The sequence below is a fragment of the Oncorhynchus nerka genome, linkage group LG21 (genome assembly GCF_034236695.1).
Source record: "Oncorhynchus nerka isolate Pitt River linkage group LG21, Oner_Uvic_2.0, whole genome shotgun sequence".
Classification (NCBI taxonomy): domain Eukaryota; kingdom Metazoa; phylum Chordata; class Actinopteri; order Salmoniformes; family Salmonidae; genus Oncorhynchus; species Oncorhynchus nerka.
The window spans coordinates 3,614,573-3,635,763 of NC_088416.1; the positions used below are offsets into that span (position 1 = coordinate 3,614,573).

Here is a 21,191-nt window from a genome sequence, read left to right on the forward strand (position 1 = left end):
GGCATTGAATATAACACTTTACAACAAAAATTACTACTTCCTGAATGGATTTGTCTCAGGTTTTCGCCTGCCAAATCAGTTCTGTTATATTCACAGACACTATTTTAACAGTTTTGGAAACTTTAGAGTGTTTTCTATCCAAATCTACAAATTATATGCATATCCTATCTTCTGGGCCTGAGTAGAATGCAGTTTATTTTGGGCATGCTTTTCATCCAAAATTCCAAATGCTGCCCCCTACCCTAGAGAAGTTAAACAGGTCAACATTCACAAAGTCGCAGGGCCAGATGGATTACCAGGACATGTACTCAAAGCATGCACGACCAACTGGCAAGTGTCTTCACTGACATTTACAACCTCTACCTGACCAAGTCATGTTTCAAGCAGACTACCATAGTCTCTGTGCCCAAGGAAACAAATGATGATTACCACCCAGTAGCACTCATGTCGGTAGCCATGAAGTGCTTTGAAAGGCTGGTCATGGATCACATAAACAGCATACTCCCAGATAACCTAAACCCACTCCAATTCGCATTTCACCCCAACAGATCCACAGATGATGCAATCTCAATCGCAGTCCACACTGCTCTTTCTCATCTGGACATAAATAACGTCTATATGAGAATGCTGTGTAAGATCTTGGAGCCTTGACTGTGATGCCCACTCTTTGGGGTCGCAACACACCATATGCATCAGCGATAATGTTTGTACATAATGTTCTGCGTTTTCCCTGAATCCACATTAAAATGAATTATTCTTTAGATGAAGAGGCAACACATGCTGTGCAACACCTTCCGTGCCCTCATGCGCCGTTTTTGTTCTTGTACATCATCAGATGTTTTCATTAATCCACTTGACATGTTCTCTAAAGCTTAAACATTGTTTATCTACCTAGCTTAGGCACAACAACCATGACTCTCCTTTTCTGTCTCTCTTTCCTGGTAAACCGCATGTTCTACTTAAAAAATGATTCAGTTGGTGTCAACGTTTTGCAAAAGTACACAGCTAAACAAGCCTCAGAACACAATAACATACATTCCGCCATCTGGATTTAAATTGAAATCCTCAACATGAATATATGAGCGGAACCAAAAACGGTTATCCTCTAGGCCAATGACACTTCTACACCTGCTCTTCAACAGGGAAATATATTTATTTTTAGGCAAGTATATTCTTAATTTACAGTAGCATTCTGGATTTGTATTCTTCCTCTGATTTATAGGAGTTGGTTTCCATTAGTTTGATAAATAATTCGATATATAAGCACTCCGCTTCATTTGGTCACCAGGAATCCATCAAAGGTTTTGCTGTTCCAGGATAAGCAAATGATAATGTTAAACCTATTTTGCACCGAACATATTGGACTCGAAGTGCTTTATCTATACCACACACTAATTTACAATTGGAAAAGGAAACAGGATAGGTCTGGAAACAGGATAGTCTTAACATGAATGGTCTGAGTTATAATGATGATGTCAGTTTAAAACTACTTAGGGCTGAGATCTCGCTAACAGGATCGATATGACAACAGCCAGTGAAAGTGCAGGGCGCCAAATTTAAAACAACAGAAGTCCCAAAATTAAAATTCCTCAAACATAGAAGTATTTCACACCATTTTAAAGATACACTTCTTGTTAATCCCAAAACAGTGTCCGATTTCAAATCAGCTTCACGGCGAAAGTACCACAAGCGATTATGTTAGGTCAGAGTCAAGTCACAGAAAAACACAGCCATTTTTCCAGCCAAAGAGAGGAGTCACAAAATTCAGAAATAGAGATTAAATTAATCACTAACCTTTGATGTTCTTCATCAGATGACACTCATAGGACCTCATGTTACACAATACATGTATGTTTTGTTCAATAAAGTTCATATTTATATCAAGAAATCTCAGTATACATTGGCACGTTATGTGCAGTAGTTCCAAAAACATCTGGTGATTTTGCAGAGAGCCACATCAATTTACTGAAATACTCATAATAAATGTTGATGAAAATACAAGTTTTATGCATGGAACTTTAGATACATTTCTCCTTAATGCAACCGCTGTGTCAGATTTAAAAAAAGCTTTATGGAAAGAGACCAAAACAAGCCAAACAGATATCCGTCATGTTGTGTAGTCAACAGAAGTCAGAAATACCATTATAAATATTCACTTACCTTTGATGATCTTCATCAGAATGCACTCTCAGGAATCCCAGTTCCACAATAAATGTTTGTTTTGTTTGATAATGTCCATCATTTGTCCAAATAGCTACTTTTGTTAGTGCATTTTGTAAACAAATCCAAACTCACGCAGCGCGTTCACTAGGAGCAGACGAAATGTCAAGAAGTTCTGTTACAGTCTGTAGAAACATGTCAAACGATGTATAGAATCAATCTTTAGGATGTTTTTAACAAAAATCTTCAATAATGTTCCAACTGGAGAGTTCCTTTGTCTGTAGAAAAGCAAGCTCCCTCTCACGTGAACGAGCGTCACGAGCTTGTGGTACTCTGCCAGACTACTGCCCCAAAGAGCCCTTATGAGTCCCTCCTTTACAGTAGAAGCATCAAACAAGTTTCTGAAGACTGTTGACATCTAGTGGAAGCCTTGGGAAATGCAAAATTACCAATATCCCACTATATCTTCAATAGGGAATGAGTTGAAAAACAATCAACCTCAGATGTCCCACTTCCTGGTTGGATTTTGTCTCAGGTTTTTGCCTGCCATATGAGTTCTGTTATACTCACAGACATCATTCTGTGAGTATAACAGAAACCTCAGAGTGTTTTCTATCCATATATACTCATAATATGCATAGCATCTGGGAATGAGTAGCAGGCTGTTTACTCTGGGCACCTTATTCACCCAAGCTACTCAATACTGCCCCCAGCCATAAGAAGTTAAAGCTATGTCAGCCTATCTAGAGTGTCACGCTTTATTGCTCACTGGTATGCTCTTCCCTATTATTATCCTGCCATGACTCAAGCCCACTGTCACTTTACTTTCTCCTTTGTGATAAGTAGACTGATATGTTCTCTATCTCTCTTTTCTTTCTCTTTTTATGTTCTTCGTCACAGTTGTACGCATCACTGGACTTTGGGAGAAAATGGCAGCTGGTTCATGAGCATGTGAACAGGTTCTACTGGTGAGTCATACACTTGTCTTCTTTCTTTCTTTCCTTGTTCTCATCATCCTTCTCTTCCTCTCGTCCTCTCGGTTGTCCTGTTCTTTTCCTTTGTCTACTCAGACTCTCATCACAAACAGTTTTGGAGCATCACTAGCAGTGTGTGGAACACGTTTTTTGCTTTCTGCAATGCAAGAGACTGTGAAGCACACCATACTTTCACTGTCTGAGGACAGTGTCCCGCATACAAAAACATGAAAAATATTTTTCAACCAGGCAGGTGCGACACGAAAGTCAGAAATAGCGATATAATAAATGCCTTACCTTTGAAGATCTTTCTTCTGTTGGCACTCCAAAAGGTCCCAGTTACATCACAAATGGTCCTTTTGTTCGATAAAGTCCTTCTTTATATCCATAAAAACTCAGTTTAGCTGGCGTTCTTCATTCAATAATCCACCTGTTTCCCTCCTTCAAAATGCATAGCAAATGTATCCCAAACGTTACCAATAAACTTATCCAAACAAGTCAAACAACATTTATAATAAAACCTCAGGTAATCTAATATGTAAATAAATTAAATCACCGGAGATAAGTAAGAAAGAACGCACATGGAAACACTACAGCCAAAATGGGAGCCACTTAGAAAAACTACAGGGGGTGCTGAAGATGGTGGCGAGTGCAGACGAGAGTTCAGCTTGCTCCGAGTAAACTTAACTTTTATCCCTCTCAAACTTATTTAAATGTAACGGAACTTGGCTTATAGTAAACACAATAGAGAACAGCGCTTAGTTTACCTCTAATTTGATCTGAAACTTTGAGAAATGGAAGACAAACATTTCTGAAAGAGCAAAGGGAGGAGAAGGCAGTTGCTGGCTGAGTACTCATACATTGGAGAAAAACCGCCACCTGACTCCTCGGGAGAAGAAATGGAGGATTCTGGACATTCGGTTGATTCTGAAAATCCAGTCAAAGAATTGTCTTTGCGTGAACTACAGGTCAACTTAATCGATGCTGTCTCTGCAAAGATAAACGAAAGAGCCAATGGTCTGGAGAAAATGTATTAAAAACAGTTGACCTTGATACCTCTCTGAATCATTACATTTACATTTAAGTCATTTAGCAGACGCTCTTATCCAGAGCGACTTACAAATTGGTGCTTTCACCTTATGACATCCAGTGGAACAGCCACTTTACAATAGTGCATCTAGGTCTTTTAAGGGGGGGGGTTGAGAAGGATTACTTTATCCTATCCTAGGTATTCCTTAAAGAGGTGGGGTTTCAGGTGTCTCCGGAAGGTGGTGATTGACTCCGCTGTCCTGGCGTCGTGAGGGAGTTTGTTCCACCATTGGGGGGCCAGAGCAGCGAACAGTTTTGACTGGGCTGAGCGGGAACTGTACTTCCTCAGTGGTAGGGAGGCGAGCAGGCCAGAGGTGGATGAACGCAGTGCCCTTGTTTGGGTGTAGGGCCTGATCAGAGCCTGGAGGTACTGAGGTGCCGTTCCCCTCACAGCTCCGTAGGCAAGCACCATGGTCTTGTAGCGGATGCGAGCTTCAACTGGAAGCCAGTGGAGAGAGCGGAGGAGCGGGGTGACGTGAGAGAACTTGGGAAGGTTGAACACCAGACGGGCTGCGGCGTTCTGGATGAGTTGTAGGGGTTTAATGGCACAGGCAGGGAGCCCAGCCAACAGCGAGTTGCAGTAATCCAGACGGGAGATGACAAGTGCCTGGATTAGGACCTGCGCCGCTTCCTGTGTGAGGCAGGGTCGTACTCTGCGGATGTTGTAGAGCATGAACCTACAGGAACGGGCCACCGCCTTGATGTTATTTGAGAACGACAGGGTGTTGTCCAGGATCACGCCAAGGTTCTTAGCGCTCTGGGACGAGGACACAATGGAGTTGTCAACCGTGATGGCGAGATCATGGAACGGGCAGTCCTTCCCGGGAGGAAGAGCAGCTCCGTCTTGCCGAGTTCAGCTTGAGGTGATGATCCGTCATCCACACTGATATGTCTGCCAGACATGCAGAGATGCGATTCGCCACCTGGTCGTCAGAAGGGGGAAAGGAGAAGATTAATTGTGTGTCGTCTGCATAGCAATGATAGGAGAGACCATGTGAGGTTATGACAGAGCCAAGTGACTTGGTGTATAGCGAGAATAGGAGAGGGCCTAGAACAGAGCCCTGGGGGACACCAGTGGTGAGAGCACGTGGTGAGGAGACGGATTCTCGCCACGCCACCTGGTAGGAGCGACCTGTCAGGTAGGACGCAATCCAAGCGTGGGCCGCGCCGGAGATGCCCAACTCGGAGAGGGTGGAGAGGAGGATCTGATGGTTCACAGTATCGAAGGCAGCCGATAGGTCTAGAAGGATGAGAGCAGAGGAGAGAGAGTTAGCTTTAGCAGTGCGGGGAGCGCCTCCGTGATACAGAGAAGAGCAGTCTCAGTTGAATGACTAGTCTTGAAACCTGACTGATTTGGATCAAGAAGGTCATTCTGAGAGAGATAGCGGGAGAGCTGGCCAAGGACGGCACGTTCAAGAGTTTTGGAGAGAAAAGAAAGAAGGGATACTGGTCTGTAGTTGTTGACATCGGAGGGATCGAGTGTAGGTTTTTCAGAAGGGTGCAACTCTCGCTCTCTTGAAGACGGGAGGGACGTAGCCAGCGGTCAGGGATGAGTTGATGAGCGAGGTGAGGTAAGGGGAGAAGGTCACCGGAGATGGTCTGGAGAAGAGAGGAGGGGATAGGGTCAAGCGGGCAGGTTGTTGGGCGGCCGGCCGTCACAAGACGCGAGATGTCATCTGGAGAGAGAGGGAGAAAGAGGTCAGAGCACAGGGTAGGGCAGTGTGAGCAGAACCAGCGGTGTCGTTTGACTTAGCAAACGAGGATCGGATGTCGTCGACCTTCTTTTCAAAATGGTTGACGAAGTCATCTGCAGAGAGAGGAGGAGGGGGGAGGAGGATTCAAGAGGGAGGAGAAGGTGGCAAAGAGCTTCCTAGGGTTAGAGGCAGATGCTTGGAATTTAGAGTGGTAGAAAGTGGCTTTAGCAGCAGAGACAGAGGAGGAAAATGTAGAGAGGAGGGAGTGAAAGGATGCCAGGTCCGCAGGGAGGCGAGTTTTCCTTCATTTCCGCTCGGCTGCCCGGAGCCCTGTTCTGTGAGCTCGCAATGAGTCGTCGAGCCACGGAGCGGGAGGGGAGGACCGAGCCGGCCTGGAGGATAGGGGACATAGAGAGTCAAAGGATGCAGAAAGGGAGGAGAGGAGGGTTGAGGAGGCAGAATCAGGAGATAGGTTGGAGAAGGTTTGAGCAGAGGGAAGAGATGATAGGATGGAAGAGGAGAGAGAAGCGGGGGAGAGAGAGCGAAGGTTGGGACGGCGCGATACCATCCAGTAGGGGCAGTGTGGGAAGTGTTGGATGAGAGCGAGAGGGAAAAGGATACAAGGTAGTGGTCGGAGACTTGGAGGGAGTTGCAATGAGGTTAGTGGAGGAACAGCATCTAGTAAAGATGAGGTCGAGCGTATTGCCTGCCTTGTGAGTAGGGGGGAAGGTGAGAGGGTGAGGTCAAAGAGGAGAGGAGTGGAAAGAAGGAGGCAGAGAGGAATGAGTCAAAGGTAGACGTGGGGAGGTTAAAGTCGCCCAGAACTGTGAGAGGTGAGCCGTCCTCAGGAAAGGAGCTTATCAAGGCATCAAGCTCATTGATGAACTCTCCGAGGGAACCTGGAGGGCGATAAATGATAAGGATGTTAAGCTTGAAAGGGCTGGTAACTGTGACAGCATGGAATTCAAAGGAGGCGATAGACAGATGGGTAAGGGGAGAAAGAGAATGACCACTTGGGAGAGATGAGGATCCCGGTGCCACCACCCCGCTGACCAGAAGCTCTCGGGGTGTGCGAGAGCACGTGGGCGGACGAAGAGAGAGCAGTAGGAGTAGCGGTGTTGTCTGTGGTGATCCATGTTTCCGTCAGAGCCAAGAAGTCGAGGGACTGGAGGGAGGCATAGGCTGAGATGAACTCTGCCTTGTTGGCCGCAGATCGGCAGTTCCAGAGGCTACCGGAGACCTGGAACTCCACGTGGGTCGTGCGCGCTGGGACCACCAGATTAGGGTGGCCGCGGCCATGCGGTGTGGAGCGTTTGTATGGTCTGTGCAGAGAGGAGAGAACAGGGATAGACAGACACATAGTTGACAGGCTACACAAGAGGCTACGCTAATGCAAAGGAGATTGGAATGACAAGTGGACTACACGTCTCGAGTGTTCAGAAAGTTAAGCTTACTACTAATACTAAACAGTTCTATTTTTGTTTCATCAGACCAGAGGAAATTTCTCCAAAATGTACGATCTTTGTCCCCATGTGCAGTTGCAAACCGTAGTCTGGCTTTTTTTATTGCAGTTTTGGATAGGTGGCTTCTTCTTTGCTGAGCGGCCTTTTAGGTTATGTCGATATAGGACTCATTTTACTGTGGATATAGACACTTTTGTACCTGTTTCCTCCAGCATCTTCACAAGGTCCTTTGCTGTTGTTCAGGGATTGATTTGCAGTTTTCGCACCAAAGTATGTTCATCTCTAGGAGACAGAACGCGTCTCCTTTCTGAGCTGTATGACAGCTGCGTGGTCCCATGGTGTTTATACTTGCGTACTATTGTTTGTACAGATGAATGTGGTACCTTCAGGCATTTGGAAATTACTCCCAATGATGAACCAGACTTGTGGAGGTCTACAAAAAAAAATGCTGAGGTCTTGGCTGATTGTTTTTATTTTCCCATGATGTCAAGCAAAGAGGCATTGAATTTAAAGTTAGGCCTTGAATTACATCCACAGGTACACCTCCAATTGACTCAAATTATGTCAATTAGCCTATCAGAAGCTTCTAAAGCCATGACATAATTTTCTGGAATTTTCCAAGATGTTTAAAGGCACAGTCAAATTAGTGTATGTAAACTTCTGACCCACTGGAATTGTGATACAGAGAATTATATTTGAAATAATCTATCTGTAAACAACTGTTGGAAAAATGACTTGTGTAATGCGCAAAGTAGATGTCCTAACCGACTTGCCAAAACTATAGTTTGTTAACAAGACATTTGTGGAGTGGTTGAAAAACGAGTTTTGCTGACTCCAAACTAAGTGTATGTAAACTTCTGATTTCAACTGTATATATATTTATTTAATCTGTCCAAGTTAGTCCACTATTCCCATTCAAATTATATAATACAGTGATATACAGTACAGTGATTCTAACTTTAATTATGTGGCACAGCCTTGCCGGTGTACAGTGCCAGACAAAATAAATACAATATGTAGGTTGTTGCGCATATACACTTTTGTGACAGATACCACTTTTTGGTAGAATAACAAACCCGCAGCGTCTGGTTGTTGCTGAGGGTAATGTGACATTTTGTGACACAGCTCTGGGGAGAACGTCCTCACATGGAAAGCATTGCTATTTTATTGACATCACTGTTGAGACATCGCTGAAATGAGACGTCTATATCTGGAGTGGAATACCTCTGCTGAGACACATCTCCCTTTGTTTATTGTCTTCTTCCCTCCTCTTCCTCCCTCCTCCGCGCCGCTTCAACCCTTCTCGTCTCCTCTTCCTCTCTGTCTTCCCTTCTCCTCATTACTTTACCCCTCCTTCCCCCTCCTCCTCTTCATCCTTCCTTCTCTCCTCGACTTCTTTAATCCAGGTCTGTAACGGGTCTAGACAAGGAGTCAGATCTGGTTCACATGGAGGCACACACCCCCAATGGACGTGAGTAGCACTACACACACACACACACACACACACACACCCTCAAACACACCTCTCTTTTTCTCTCTGTCACACACACTGCAGAGAAATGCCCCCACATTCACAGTCCAACTATCATCCCTCTAACGATAGAAGAGAGCGAGAGTCTGTCAAGGAATAAATTCCACCCTGGGTTTAGAGTTGTGTCCCAGGGGAGAGACAGTGGATTTCCACACTGATAAATGCAGTGCACGATACTTGATTAATATGGCCTTTTCCTCTCATCCCTCTCACCCTGGGAGTGTCAGCTCCATAACTCGCCACGGCAACACCACCCAAGGTCCTCCATAGGTGAAATTGTGAGATTGTTTATTCTAGCTATATCCTGCTGCTGTTGTTAGAGCCCCGGAATCAGAGACAGTTTAGTTTTCTGTACACAGAGAATGATCATAGTTGATCATGTTGAATAGTGACAAACCTACAACTTTACATACTGTAGTGTATGAAACAATCACCATTATAGAATGGAAACCACAACATACTGGTCAAATTACAATTATAAACAGTCAGTACACTGTCACAAGAGTAATGGTATCTCCTCTATTGCATGTCAATCACAAACCATACACAAGTTCCCCTCAAGTTCAATTCATACAGACATATAGCCACGGTTTCCAGGCATCCTCACGTTCCCGAGAATAGGGGGCCTGTTCCTGTGGTGGAAATTCTAACCAAAGGAGAGAGACTGTATTCCTCAAAACAACCTTATAATAAGATTTGCAACAATGGAGCAGTTCACTATGCACTTCAACAGTTGTTGCAGTTGAGGCCCAACGAACAGTGTCCGGTCCCAGCTTTTATACAGAGGTACATCCTTTTTGTACACGTGGTAGTCAGCAGATAGTGTGTTAAAGGCAATTAGTTGTCTGTGCAGATTTAGATAGCACAAGGTTGATAGCCCGAGGGCTCAACCGTATAACTGCATTCACAACAACAAACGTTATAATGTGCTCCTTTCTGCAAGTTTCCGTACATGTGACTTCCTGTAGATAGTAAACCCACAGGGTGTCACATGCTGTTGTCCCACCCAAACGGATTTTAGCCAGACGTCCAGTCTTATGACTAAGTCACACAAAGACAAGTTTGTATCAGGTTAGAAGAAACACTAGCATATAAAAATAGACTATTCTTAAGCAGTAAAACATGGGATAGCATGACTAATTTGGTAATTTTCCACAATAATCCACAGCTGGATGAATCCAGATATCCAGTAATCCCTATCTCCTCATCTTGCAGGTATACAGTATGTAACATGCCGGGCTCTAACGTGCTCAGAGCCCAACAGAAACTACCCCTTCCCTGGATACATCGACATCAGCTCACTGGTGGTCCAAGATGACTATATGTTTATTCAGGTAAGGCTCTGTCTGAGGAGAATATAATGTACCATATTGTATGTTGACCATGATGCATTGCATAGGATAAGCATCGTTAGCCATTAATATTATTGGCATTTGTTATGTGTTACGCACAACTTGGTTTGGCTAGGACTGGGAGGGGATTTGCATATTTTACGGCACAACATGCAACAACTGGTTGTTCCGCAGGTCTGAGAAAATGGTATGACAACTATGAATATTTATGATGAATTGTTATGTTTACACATTGTATGAACGGCAGTATGTTCTTGATTAGGATAGATATGGGAACCATTGATAGACGCAAAGTTTTTTAACTGTTAATTTTGCATTCAGACCCATTGACTTTTTCCACATTTTGTTACGTTACAGCCTTATTCTAAAATGTATTTCCTATTTTTTCCCCTCATCAATCAACACACAGTAACCCATGATCACAAAGCGAAAACGGTTTACATGTTTTTTTTGCAAATGTATAAAAAAACTAAAACAGATAACTTAAACACATACGTATTCAGACCCTTTGCCATGGGACTCAAAATTGAGCTCAAGGTGCATCCTGTTTTTATTGATCATCCTTGAGATGTTTCTACAACTTGATTGGACTCCACCTGTGGTAAATTAAATTGATTGGACATGATTTGGAAAGGCACACACCTGTCTATATAAGGTCCCCCAGTTGATAGTGCATGTCAGAGCAAAAGTCAATCAGTAAGGTCAAAGGAATTATCCGTAGAGCTCCGAGACCTGATTGTGTCGGGGCACAGGTCTGGGGACAAGTACCAGAACATTTCTGCAGCCTTGAAGATCCCCAAGAACACAGTGACCTCCATCACCCTTAAATGGAAGAAGTTTGGAACCACCAAGACCATTCCTAGAGCGGGACGCCCGGCCAAACTGAGCAATTGGGGCAGAAGGGTCTTGGTGAGGGATGTGACCAAGAACCCGGTGGTCACTCTGATAGATCTCCAGTGTTCCTCTGTGGAGACAGGAGAACCTTACAGAAGGACAACCATTTCTGCAGCACTCCACCCATCGGGCCTTTAAATTAGAGTGGCCAGACGGAAGCCACTCCTCAGTAAAAGGCACATGACAGCCCGCTTTGAGTTTGCCAAAATACACCTAAAGGACTCTGTGACCATGAGAAACAAGATTATCTGGTCTGATGAAACCAAGACTGAACTATTTGGCCTGAATGCCAAGCGTCACGTCTGGAGGAAACCTGGCATCATCTGTACAGTGAAGCATGGTGGCGGCAGCATCATACTGTGGATGTTTTTCAGTGTCAGGTACTGGGAGACTAGTCATCATCGAGGGAAAGATAAACAGAGGAAAGTACAGAGATGAAAACCTGCTCCAGAGCCTCAGACTGGATTCACCTCCAACAGGACAAGACCTTAAGCACACGGGACGTCTCTGAATGTCCTTGAGTGGCCCAGCCAGAGCCTGAATTTTAACCTGATCTAACATCTCTGGAGAGACCTGAAAATAGCTATGCAGCGATGCTCCCCATCCAACCTGATAGAGCTTGAGAGGATCTGCAGAAAAGACTGTGATAAACTCCCCAAATACAGGCGTGCCAAGCTTGTAGCGTCCAACCCAAGAAGACTCTAATCTGTAATCACTGCCAATGGTTCTTCAACAAAGAACTGAGTAAAGGCTCTGAATACTTATGTAAATGTGATATTTCAAGTTGTTGTTTTTTATACATTTGCAAAAATGTGTAGATTGATGAGGGGAAAGAAACTAATAAATCCATTTTAGAGTAAGGCTGTAACATAAAAGATTTTGGGAAAAATCAAGGGGTCTGTATACTTTCCAATACTTTGTCATTTTGACCTCTGAACCTTAACCAGTTGTTACGCTGCATGGATATTTTATTTCTAACCACACATTCTGTATAAAGAAAAGGCACCTCGCGTGACATATGTAAAATATGTAAAATCTGCAAACCTTTTGTTTGAACCTTCATTCAAGAGTCTGCATTTGCACACTATTCTGATTCAGATGTGAAACCTAGGGAGTTTTATATTCTTCCATACCAGTCCCCCTGTATGTCATATTAATCATCATTTATGCAAGAGACAGACATCTGGTAATGTGCTGAATTCTAAGCAATGCTGGTGCAATTTTGGGGTCATGTTTTAAGTTCCCTCCCACCGCCTGAATATGATTTACTTTGACATTGTGCAAATGAGGATGCATGAATTTAAAAGTAAACAGTTAAATAGGAATAATTATCCTGACAATCCAGTCCATTATAAATAACTTTTCCATCCAAATTGAACTCCAAAGGACTATCTTGCTGTTTGAAGTATTTGAAGGGGAGAGTTATGGATGTATTTCTATTAGAACATGAATTAGGGCCAGAAGGTTTTCCAGGTCAGGTCACATGCTCAGGGAAAATTCCTGGTGCTAACTATTTCAATTAGAGCCAAAACGTTTCCCTTGAGGAAGTGGCTTGACCAGGAAAACTCCAGGCTCTTTTATTCTGTGTCAGCGGTTCAGGAATAACTCCCAGCCCTAAACCTGATGCCTTGGTAAAAACTCTGCCATCTAGTTATAGCCTAAGCAGGGCCAAGACTTCTTCAAATTCAATTTTCTGGAAAAATACAGGTTCTACACATGATTGGCTTCATTCTGCCAGAATAATGGAAATTAAGATTTCTGGTTTCTTGCCGTGCTTGAGGCAGCACTACAGACCCGGATTCGATCCCGGGCTGTGTCACAGCCGGCTGTGTCCAATGGAGCCATGAGTCGGATTTCCTTGCCCTGTCGCGCTCTAGAAACTCTTGTGGTGGGCCAGGCGCTTGCACGCTGACTTCAGTCGCCAGTTGTAAGGTGTTTCCTCGGACACATTGGTCCTATGTTTGACCACACTCATACGTCTCCCTAATTAAACCCACAAACACTCAACCTATACCTCCTACCGCATCTTCAATTCAGGGAACCTACAAAGTTTTCTCGCGTTGCATCACAACCGAATGAATTCTATGAAAGTGGGTAATGAAAATTCAATCATCCCAATATCTCTTTCAGTTCTCTCTCATTGAAGTGCATTTAGAAGCACACTAAGAGGCCTAATTAGTTCTGTCATATGATAATGATCCTTTTTCACCTCTCCCTTTTCCAAACCAGAAAGCCAGCAGCTTGTTTTGTGGATTAATTATCGATTAATGGAGTTACGAAAGAGGAAGTGGATTAAATAAATTGCTCCCTAGTGCTGGCGCTAGGACAATCACACTTTTGTTGACGGAAATTGTTCTCCTGTCCTGAGAGTCTCCGAAGCCTGTGCTCTAATTACAGGTTTCTAACACTTTCTTCCCCGCTGGCGGTGTTTGTACTGCATAGGCTAACAGCAGCTAACAGCTTGAGTGTTTGCTTGCTGAGGCGCTGGTATCATTAAGGACGACTTTCCTAAGACAGGCCACTGAGCATTGCTTTGGAAAGAGTAATGAGGCTATTGATTGTCACTACGAGATATTTACCCAAGTCTACCTTTCACACCACAAAGAGCATCGACAACAGGAGAGGACGTGAGAGGAGCAGTTTCCTCTGTATGCTAGCCAGGAGATCTTATTGTTATTTTCTCAATTGAAACTTCTGGAAATAGACATTTAAATGTCTTATGTGTCAATGTTCCTCTCTGACAATGAAGTATATGTCTTTACGTCATAAACAATGTCATCCATGTTCACTTGGGTGAAGGTTGCAACATGAGTAATGATTGATACATTAAGTTTTTAGATGAATCCAAGTAGTTAGTTCATGTGATGTGTACTGTAGCGCGGACACATTTTACAATTGAAAACAAAGGGAATACTCAGTGTCGTGGCTCAATGTGTTCCAGGTTACTACAGCAGGACAGGCCAGCTACTATGTGTCCTACCAGAGGGATCCATTCCTCAAAATCAAACTGCCCAAATATTCTCTGCCTAAGGTAAGCAACATTCATGTTACAGGGATAAACACATGCCTCCGGTGATACATACAGTAGAACAATTATTCAGATTGAATACTTTGTTTTTCTTTCTTACTTTTTAACTGTGCATTGTTGAGAAGGGCTCGTAAGTCAGCATTTCACAATAAAGGCTATACCTGCGGTATACATAGAATGGGACAAATAAAATTGGATTTGAAGTAACCAACAATTTCCCCCTTTGTTTTCTCATGTCAACAAAATGACTTAACTCTAGAAATATCTGGAGCAGTGCTACACAATAGTGTGTAGTCTCATAGTGTGCAGTCTCACTCTTCTATTGCAGCTGTTAATAGACACTATATGTTGTGTAGAGAACATTGGCAGCTATAGTGTTAAACATTCAATATGCACACAGGACCTGATCTTGTGACACCCAACATACACTCGACAGCTTGTTATACAACCCCAACCCACAAGATCCATCATCTCTTAATGAATCCTCGAACCTCTCCAACCCCTCCATCCTCTGTCACCAGGACCTCCACATCGTCAGCACAGACGAGCACCAGGTCTTCGCGGCAGTGCAGGAGTGGAACCAGAACGACACTTACAACCTGTACCTCTCCGATACCCAGGGCATCCTCTTCACCCTGGCCATGGAGAACGTCAAGACCACCCGCGGCCTGGGGGGAAACCAGATGCTGGACCTGTATGAGGTAAGTGTCCACAGTGTGTTTGTTTGTGTGTGTGTCTGGAGAGGGGGTGTGCGCAAACAACCGGACTGGTAGTACCCTTGTTAATAAGTCCCTATGTCATTAACATTCATTGCAGCTCGTCCCCCCCCCCCTCCTTTTTTCCCTCTTTCTCAGGATGAATCCCCAGTTTATCACCCAGACACTGGCAGGTGTGATGGAGGGAGGTAGAGGAGTGAGATATGGGTCTGATATTCAGAGTCAGAAGTCATGAACAATGTTGTTACTACTGCTGCTGCTCCTTCTAACATGTGTGTTAATGGTTTACAAAACAGGCTTAGTATTAAAATGAATGGTCATACCGAGTGGGTAAAACTGGTTGAAGTTACGCCAATCCAGTTTTCCATTCAGATTGATGTTGTGTTAACTAGTTTAACCCTCTGGGTATTTATGCATGTCCTAATCACAAACTGTTATAAACTGAAGTTATGCTGTATGTATCGCTGTAAAGTTTCACTTTACTCTTCTTCTTTTTGAAGAGGCAGACTATTGCTCTGGGTTCCTCTGAAAAAGACTAGATATAACTCTGACCAAAGTACTTTGTAGGAGTCCCAAGTATTGTTTAAACAAACCCTGGAGTGTTGGGCTTCAGAAGGCCAATGGCCTCAAAGACTAAGAGAGGAATCATTCACTAAGTACTTTGAGCTCAACAGGGAACAGAGAGACTGAGTGAAAGCAACAGGCTTTTACTCTTTTCCCTGGATTGTCAAATAATGAATTGCATTTCGTCAGTATTCTCTAACTTTCTCTTTCTCAGTCTTTCTCTCTCACAAATAAATTATATTACTCCCTGGAATAAAACCCTTTCCCCCCACTTTAGACTAATGGGAGTAACTTGAGTGTCAGTGGGATTCAATCTGGACAATCTTCCCTTCAATCAAAAAGTTTTTCTCTAACTCCCAGTCGACTTAGCCATTTAGTGTTAGGTTTTTCATTCAATCCATCTCCCAGAGGTATGAACTTCAACACGAAATATTACAGAACATCCTAACAGCCCAGTGATGAACTACCTGATTCCCTAGTCAGAGCTCCAAATAGCTTTTGAATGAGTGAGTGGTAGGAGGGAGGGAGGGAGGGAGGAAGAGATGGAGAGAGGGTTAGCTAGATGATTTAGGTAGTGCAATGGTCATGATGAGGATGCTCCTTTCTGTTAGCCTAGCGGTGTGTATGTATTAGCTCTCTGCCAACCCTCTTAACCCCTCCCCCCATTTATTGCTATTGCTAGCTAATTTGTCCTGGGATTTAAACATTGAGTTGTTATTTTACCTGAAATGCACAAGGTCTTCTAATCCACACATAAAACGGCCAACCGAATCGTTTCTAGTCATCTTTCCTCCTTCCAGGCTTTATCATCTTTGAATTTATATGGTGATTGGCATCTACACTTCTACCACAACAACAGGCAAAACATTTTGTCTTTCAATCACCCACGTAGGTATAACCATTGAGGAGATGGCACGTGGGTACCTGCTTCTAAAAACCAATGAGGAGATGGCACGTGGGTACCTGCTTCTAAAAACCAATGAGAAGATGGCACGTGGGTACCTGCTTCTAAAAACCAATGAGGATATGGGAGAGGCAGGACTTTCAGCGTGATCTGCATCAGAAATAGAAAGGGAGTTATATTTTAGCCCTTGGCGTCGCAGACGCTCGTTGGCGCGCGCGAGCAGTTTGGTGCAATAATTGAATAACATGGATTTCTACATTTATTTTGCGACGCTCGCGCACGCAACGTGTCCGTTCTGGTCAGCATGTCAGGCGCCGCTCCAGAATGTCCCATAAGTGTTCAATTGCGTTGAGATCTGGTGACTGAGACGGCCATGACATATGGTTTACATCATGTTCATGCTCATCAAACCATTCAGTGACCACTCATGTCCTGTGGGCGGGGGCATTGTTATCCTGGAAGAGACCACTCCTACCAGGATAGATCTGCTTCACCATAGGTTGAAGTTTATCCCTCAGAATGGCTGTGTTTTTATTGGGATTTACCTTACATTTACATTTACATTTAAGTCATTTAGCAGACGCTCTTATCCAGAGCGACTTACAAATTGGTGCATTCACCTTATGACATCCAGTGGAGCAGCCACTTTACAATAGTGCATCTAAATCTTTTAAGGGGGGGGGGTTGAGAAGGATTACTTTATCCTATCCTAGGTATTCCTTAAAGAGGTGGGGTTTCAGGTGTCTCCGGAAGGTGGTGATTGACTCCGCTGTCCTGGCGTCGTGAGGGAGTTTGTTCCACCATTCGGGGCCAGAGCAGCGAACAGTTTTGACTGGGCTGAGCGGGAACTGTACTTCCTCAGTGGTAGGGAGGCGAGCAGGCCAGAGGTGGATGAACGCAGTGCCCTTGTTTGGGTGTAGGGCCTGATCAGAGCCTGGAGGTACTGAGGTGCCGTTCCCCTCACAGCTCCGTGAGGCAAGCACCATGGTCTTGTAGCGGATGCGAGCTTCAACTGGAAGCCAGTGGAGAGAGCGGAGGAGCGGGGTGACGTGAGAGAACTTGGGAAGGTTGAACACCAGACGGGCTGCGGCGTTCTGGATGAGTTGTAGGGGTTTAATGGCACAGGCAGGGAGCCCAGCCAACAGCGAGTTGCAGTAATCCAGACGGGAGATGACAAGTGCCTGGATTAGGACCTGCGCCGCTTCCTGTGTGAGGCAGGGTCGTACTCTGCGGATGTTGTAGAGCATGAACCTACAGGAACGGGCCACCGCCTTGATGTTAGTTGAGAACGACAGGGTGTTGTCCAGGATCACGCCAAGGTTCTTAGCGCTCTGGGAGGAGGACACAGTGGAGTTGTCAACCGTGATGGCGAGATCATGGAACGGGCAGTCCTTCCCGGGAGGAAGAGCAGCTCCGTCTTGCCGAGGTTCAGCTTGAGGTGGTGATCCGTCATCCACACTGATATGTCTGCCAGACATGCAGAGATGCGATTCGCCACCTGGTCATCAGAAGGGGGAAAGGAGAAGATTAATTGTGTGTCGTCTACATAGCAATGATAGGAGAGACCATGTGAGGTTATGACAGAGCCAAGTGACTTGGTGTATAGCGAGAATAGGAGAGGGCCTAGAACAGAGCCCTGGGGGACACCAGTGGTGAGAGCACGTGGTGAGGAGACGGATTCTCGCCACGCCACCTGGTAGGAGCGACCTGTCAGGCAGGACGCAATCCAAGCGTGGGCCGCGCCGGAGATGCCCAACTCGGAGAGGGTGGAGAGGAGGATCTGATGGTTCACAGTATCGAAGGCAGCCGATAGGTCTAGAAGGATGAGAGCAGAGGAGAGAGCGTTAGCTTTAGCAGTGCGGAGCGCCTCCGTGATACAGAGAAGAGCAGTCTCAGTTGAATGACTAGTCTTGAAACCTGACTGATTTGGATCAAGAATGTCATTCTGAGAGATAGCGGGAGAGCTGGCCAAGGACGGCACGTTCAAGGGTTTTGGAGAGAAAAGAAAGAAGGGATACTGGTCTGTAGTTGTTGACATCGGAGGGATCGAGTGTAGGTTTTTTCAGAAGGGTGCAACTCTCGCTCTCTTGAAGACGGAAGGGACGTAGCCAGCGGTCAGGGATGAGTTGATGAGCGAGGTGAGGTAAGGGAGAAGGTCTCCGGAAATGGTCTGGAGAAGAGAGGAGGGGATAGGGTCAAGCGGGCAGGTTGTTGGGCGGCCGGCCGTCACAAGACGCGAGATTTCATCTGGAGAGAGAGGGAGAAAGAGGTCAGAGCACAGGGTAGGGCAGTGTGAGCAGAACCAGCGGTGTCGTTTGACTTAGCAACGAGGATCGGATGTCGTCGACCTTCTTTTCAAAATGGTTGACGAAGTCATCTGCAGAGAGGGAGGAGGGGGAGGATTCAGGAGGGAGGAGAAGGTGGCAAAGAGCTTCCCTAGGGTTAGAGGCAGATGCTTGGAATTTAGAGTGGTAGAAAGTGGCTTTAGCAGCAGCGACAGAAGAGGAAAATTTAGAGAGGAGGGAGTGAAAGGATGCCAGGTCCGCAGGAGGCGAGTTTTCCTCCATTTCCGCTCGGCTGCCCGAGCCCTGTTCTGTGAGCTCGCAATGAGTCGTCGAGCCACGGAGGCGGGAGGGAGGACCGAGCCGGCCTGGAGGATAGGGGACATAGAGAGTCAAAGGATGCAGAAAGGGGAGGAGAGGAGGGTTGAGGAGGCAGAATCAGGAGATAGGTTGGAGAAGGTTTGAGCAGAGGGAAGAGATGATAGGATGGAAGAGGAGAGAGTAGCGGGGGAGAAGCGAAGGTTGGGACGGCGCGATACCATCCGAGTAGGGGCAGTGTGGGAAGTGTTGGATGAGAGCGAGAGGGAAAAGGATACAAGGTAGTGGTCGGAGACTTGGAGGGGAGTTGCAATGAGGTTAGTGGAAGAACAGCATCTAGTAAAGATGAGGTTGAGCGTATTGCCTGCCTTGTGAGTAGGGGGAAGGTGAGAGGGAGAGGTCAAAAGAGGAGAGGAGTGGAAAGAAGGAGGCAGAGAGGAATGAGTCAAAGGTAGACGTGGGGAGGTTAAAGTCGCCCAGAACTGTGAGAGGTGAGCCGTCCTCAGGAAAGGAGCTTATCAAGGCATCAAGCTCATTGATGAACTCTCCGAGGGAACCTGGAGGGCGATAAATGATAAGGATGTTAAGCTTGAAAGGGCTGGTAACTGTGACAGCATGGAATTCAAAGGAGGCGATAGACAGATGGGTAAGGGGAGAAAGAGAGAATGACCACTTGGGAGAGATGAGGATCCTGGTGCCACCACCCCGCTGACCAGAAGCTCTCGGGGTGTGCGAGAACACGTGGGCGGACGAAGAGAGAGCAGTAGGAGTAGCAGTGTTATCTGTGGTGATCCATGTTTCCGTCAGTGCCAAGAAGTCGAGGGACTGGAGGGAGGCATAGGCTGAGATGAACTCTGCCTTGTTGGCCGCAGATCGGCAGTTCCAGAGGCTACCGGAGACCTGGAACTCCACGTGGGTCGTGCGCGCTGGGACCACCAGATTAGGGTGGCCGCGGCCACGCGGTGTGGAGCGTTTGTATGGTCTGTGCAGAGAGGAGAGAACAGGGATAGACAGACACATAGTTGACAGGCTACAGAAGAGGCTACGCTAATGCAAAGGAGATTGGAATGACAAGTGGACTACACGTCTCGAATGTTCAGAAAGTTGAGCTTACGTAGCAAGAATCTTATTGACTAAAATTATTAAAAATGATACAGTACTGCTGAAGTAGGCTAGCTGGCAGTGGCTGCGTTGTTGACTTTGTAGGCTAGCTGGCAGTGGCTGCGTTGTTGATTCGGGGCTAGCTGGCTAGCTAGCAGTGTTGATTACGTTACGTTGCGTTAAAAGAACGACAATAGCTGGCTAGGTAACCTAGAAAATCGCTCTAGACTACACAATTATCTTTGATACAGAGACGGCTATGTAGCTAGCTATGTAGCTAGCTACGATCAAACAAATCAAACCGTTGTACTGTAATGAAATGAAATGAAAATGTGATACTACCTGTGGAGCGAGGCGGAATGCGACCGGGTTGTTGAGTTCTAATCGGTAGACGTTGGCTAGCTGTTGGCTAGCTAGCAGTGTCTCCTACGTTAAGGACGACAAATAGCTGGCTAGCTAACCTCGGTAAATTAAGATAATCACTCTAAAAACTACACACTCTAAACTACACAATTATCTTGGATACGAAGACAGCAAAGACAACTATGTAGCTAGCTAACACTACACTAATCAAGTCGTTCAGTTGAGGGTAATAGTTTCTACAGTGCTGCTATTCTTATTGACTAAAATGATTAAAAATGATACAGTACTGCGGAAGTAGGCTAGCTGGCAGTGGCTGCGTTGTTGACTTTGTAGGCTAGCTGGCAGTGGCTGCGTTGTTGATTCAGGGGCTAGCTGGCTAGCTAGCAGTGTTGATTACGTTACGTTGCGTTAAAAGAACGACAATAGCTGGCTAGGTAACCTAGAATATCGCTCTAGACTACACAATTATCTACACAATTATCTTTGATACAGAGACGGCTATGTAGCTAGCTATGTAGCTAGCTACGATCAAACAAATCAAACCGTTGTACTGTAATGAAATGAAATGAAAATGTGATACTACCTGTGGAGCGAGGCGGAATGCGACCGGGTTGTTGAGTTCTAATCGGTAGACGTTGGCTAGCTGTTGGCTAGCTAGCAGTGTCTCCTACGTTAAGGACGACAAATAGCTGGCTAGCTAACCTCGGTAAATTAAGATAATCACTCTAAAAACTACACACTCTAAACTACACAATTAT

At 45.3% G+C, this 21,191-nt stretch overlaps 1 protein-coding gene across 1 annotated transcript in view; it reads left to right on the forward strand.

Annotated features, from left to right (window-relative positions):
* Positions 1-21,191, forward strand: part of LOC115103696 (VPS10 domain-containing receptor SorCS3-like) — a 218,064-nt gene that overhangs the window by 150,831 nt on the left and 46,042 nt on the right. The window contains exons 5-9 of the mRNA XM_029624570.2: positions 3,061-3,128; positions 8,787-8,851; positions 10,127-10,245; positions 14,099-14,188; positions 14,707-14,886. Of these exons, the coding sequence (XP_029480430.2) occupies positions 3,061-3,128; positions 8,787-8,851; positions 10,127-10,245; positions 14,099-14,188; positions 14,707-14,886 (522 nt within the window). The remainder of the gene's footprint in view (positions 1-3,060; positions 3,129-8,786; positions 8,852-10,126; positions 10,246-14,098; positions 14,189-14,706; positions 14,887-21,191) is intronic.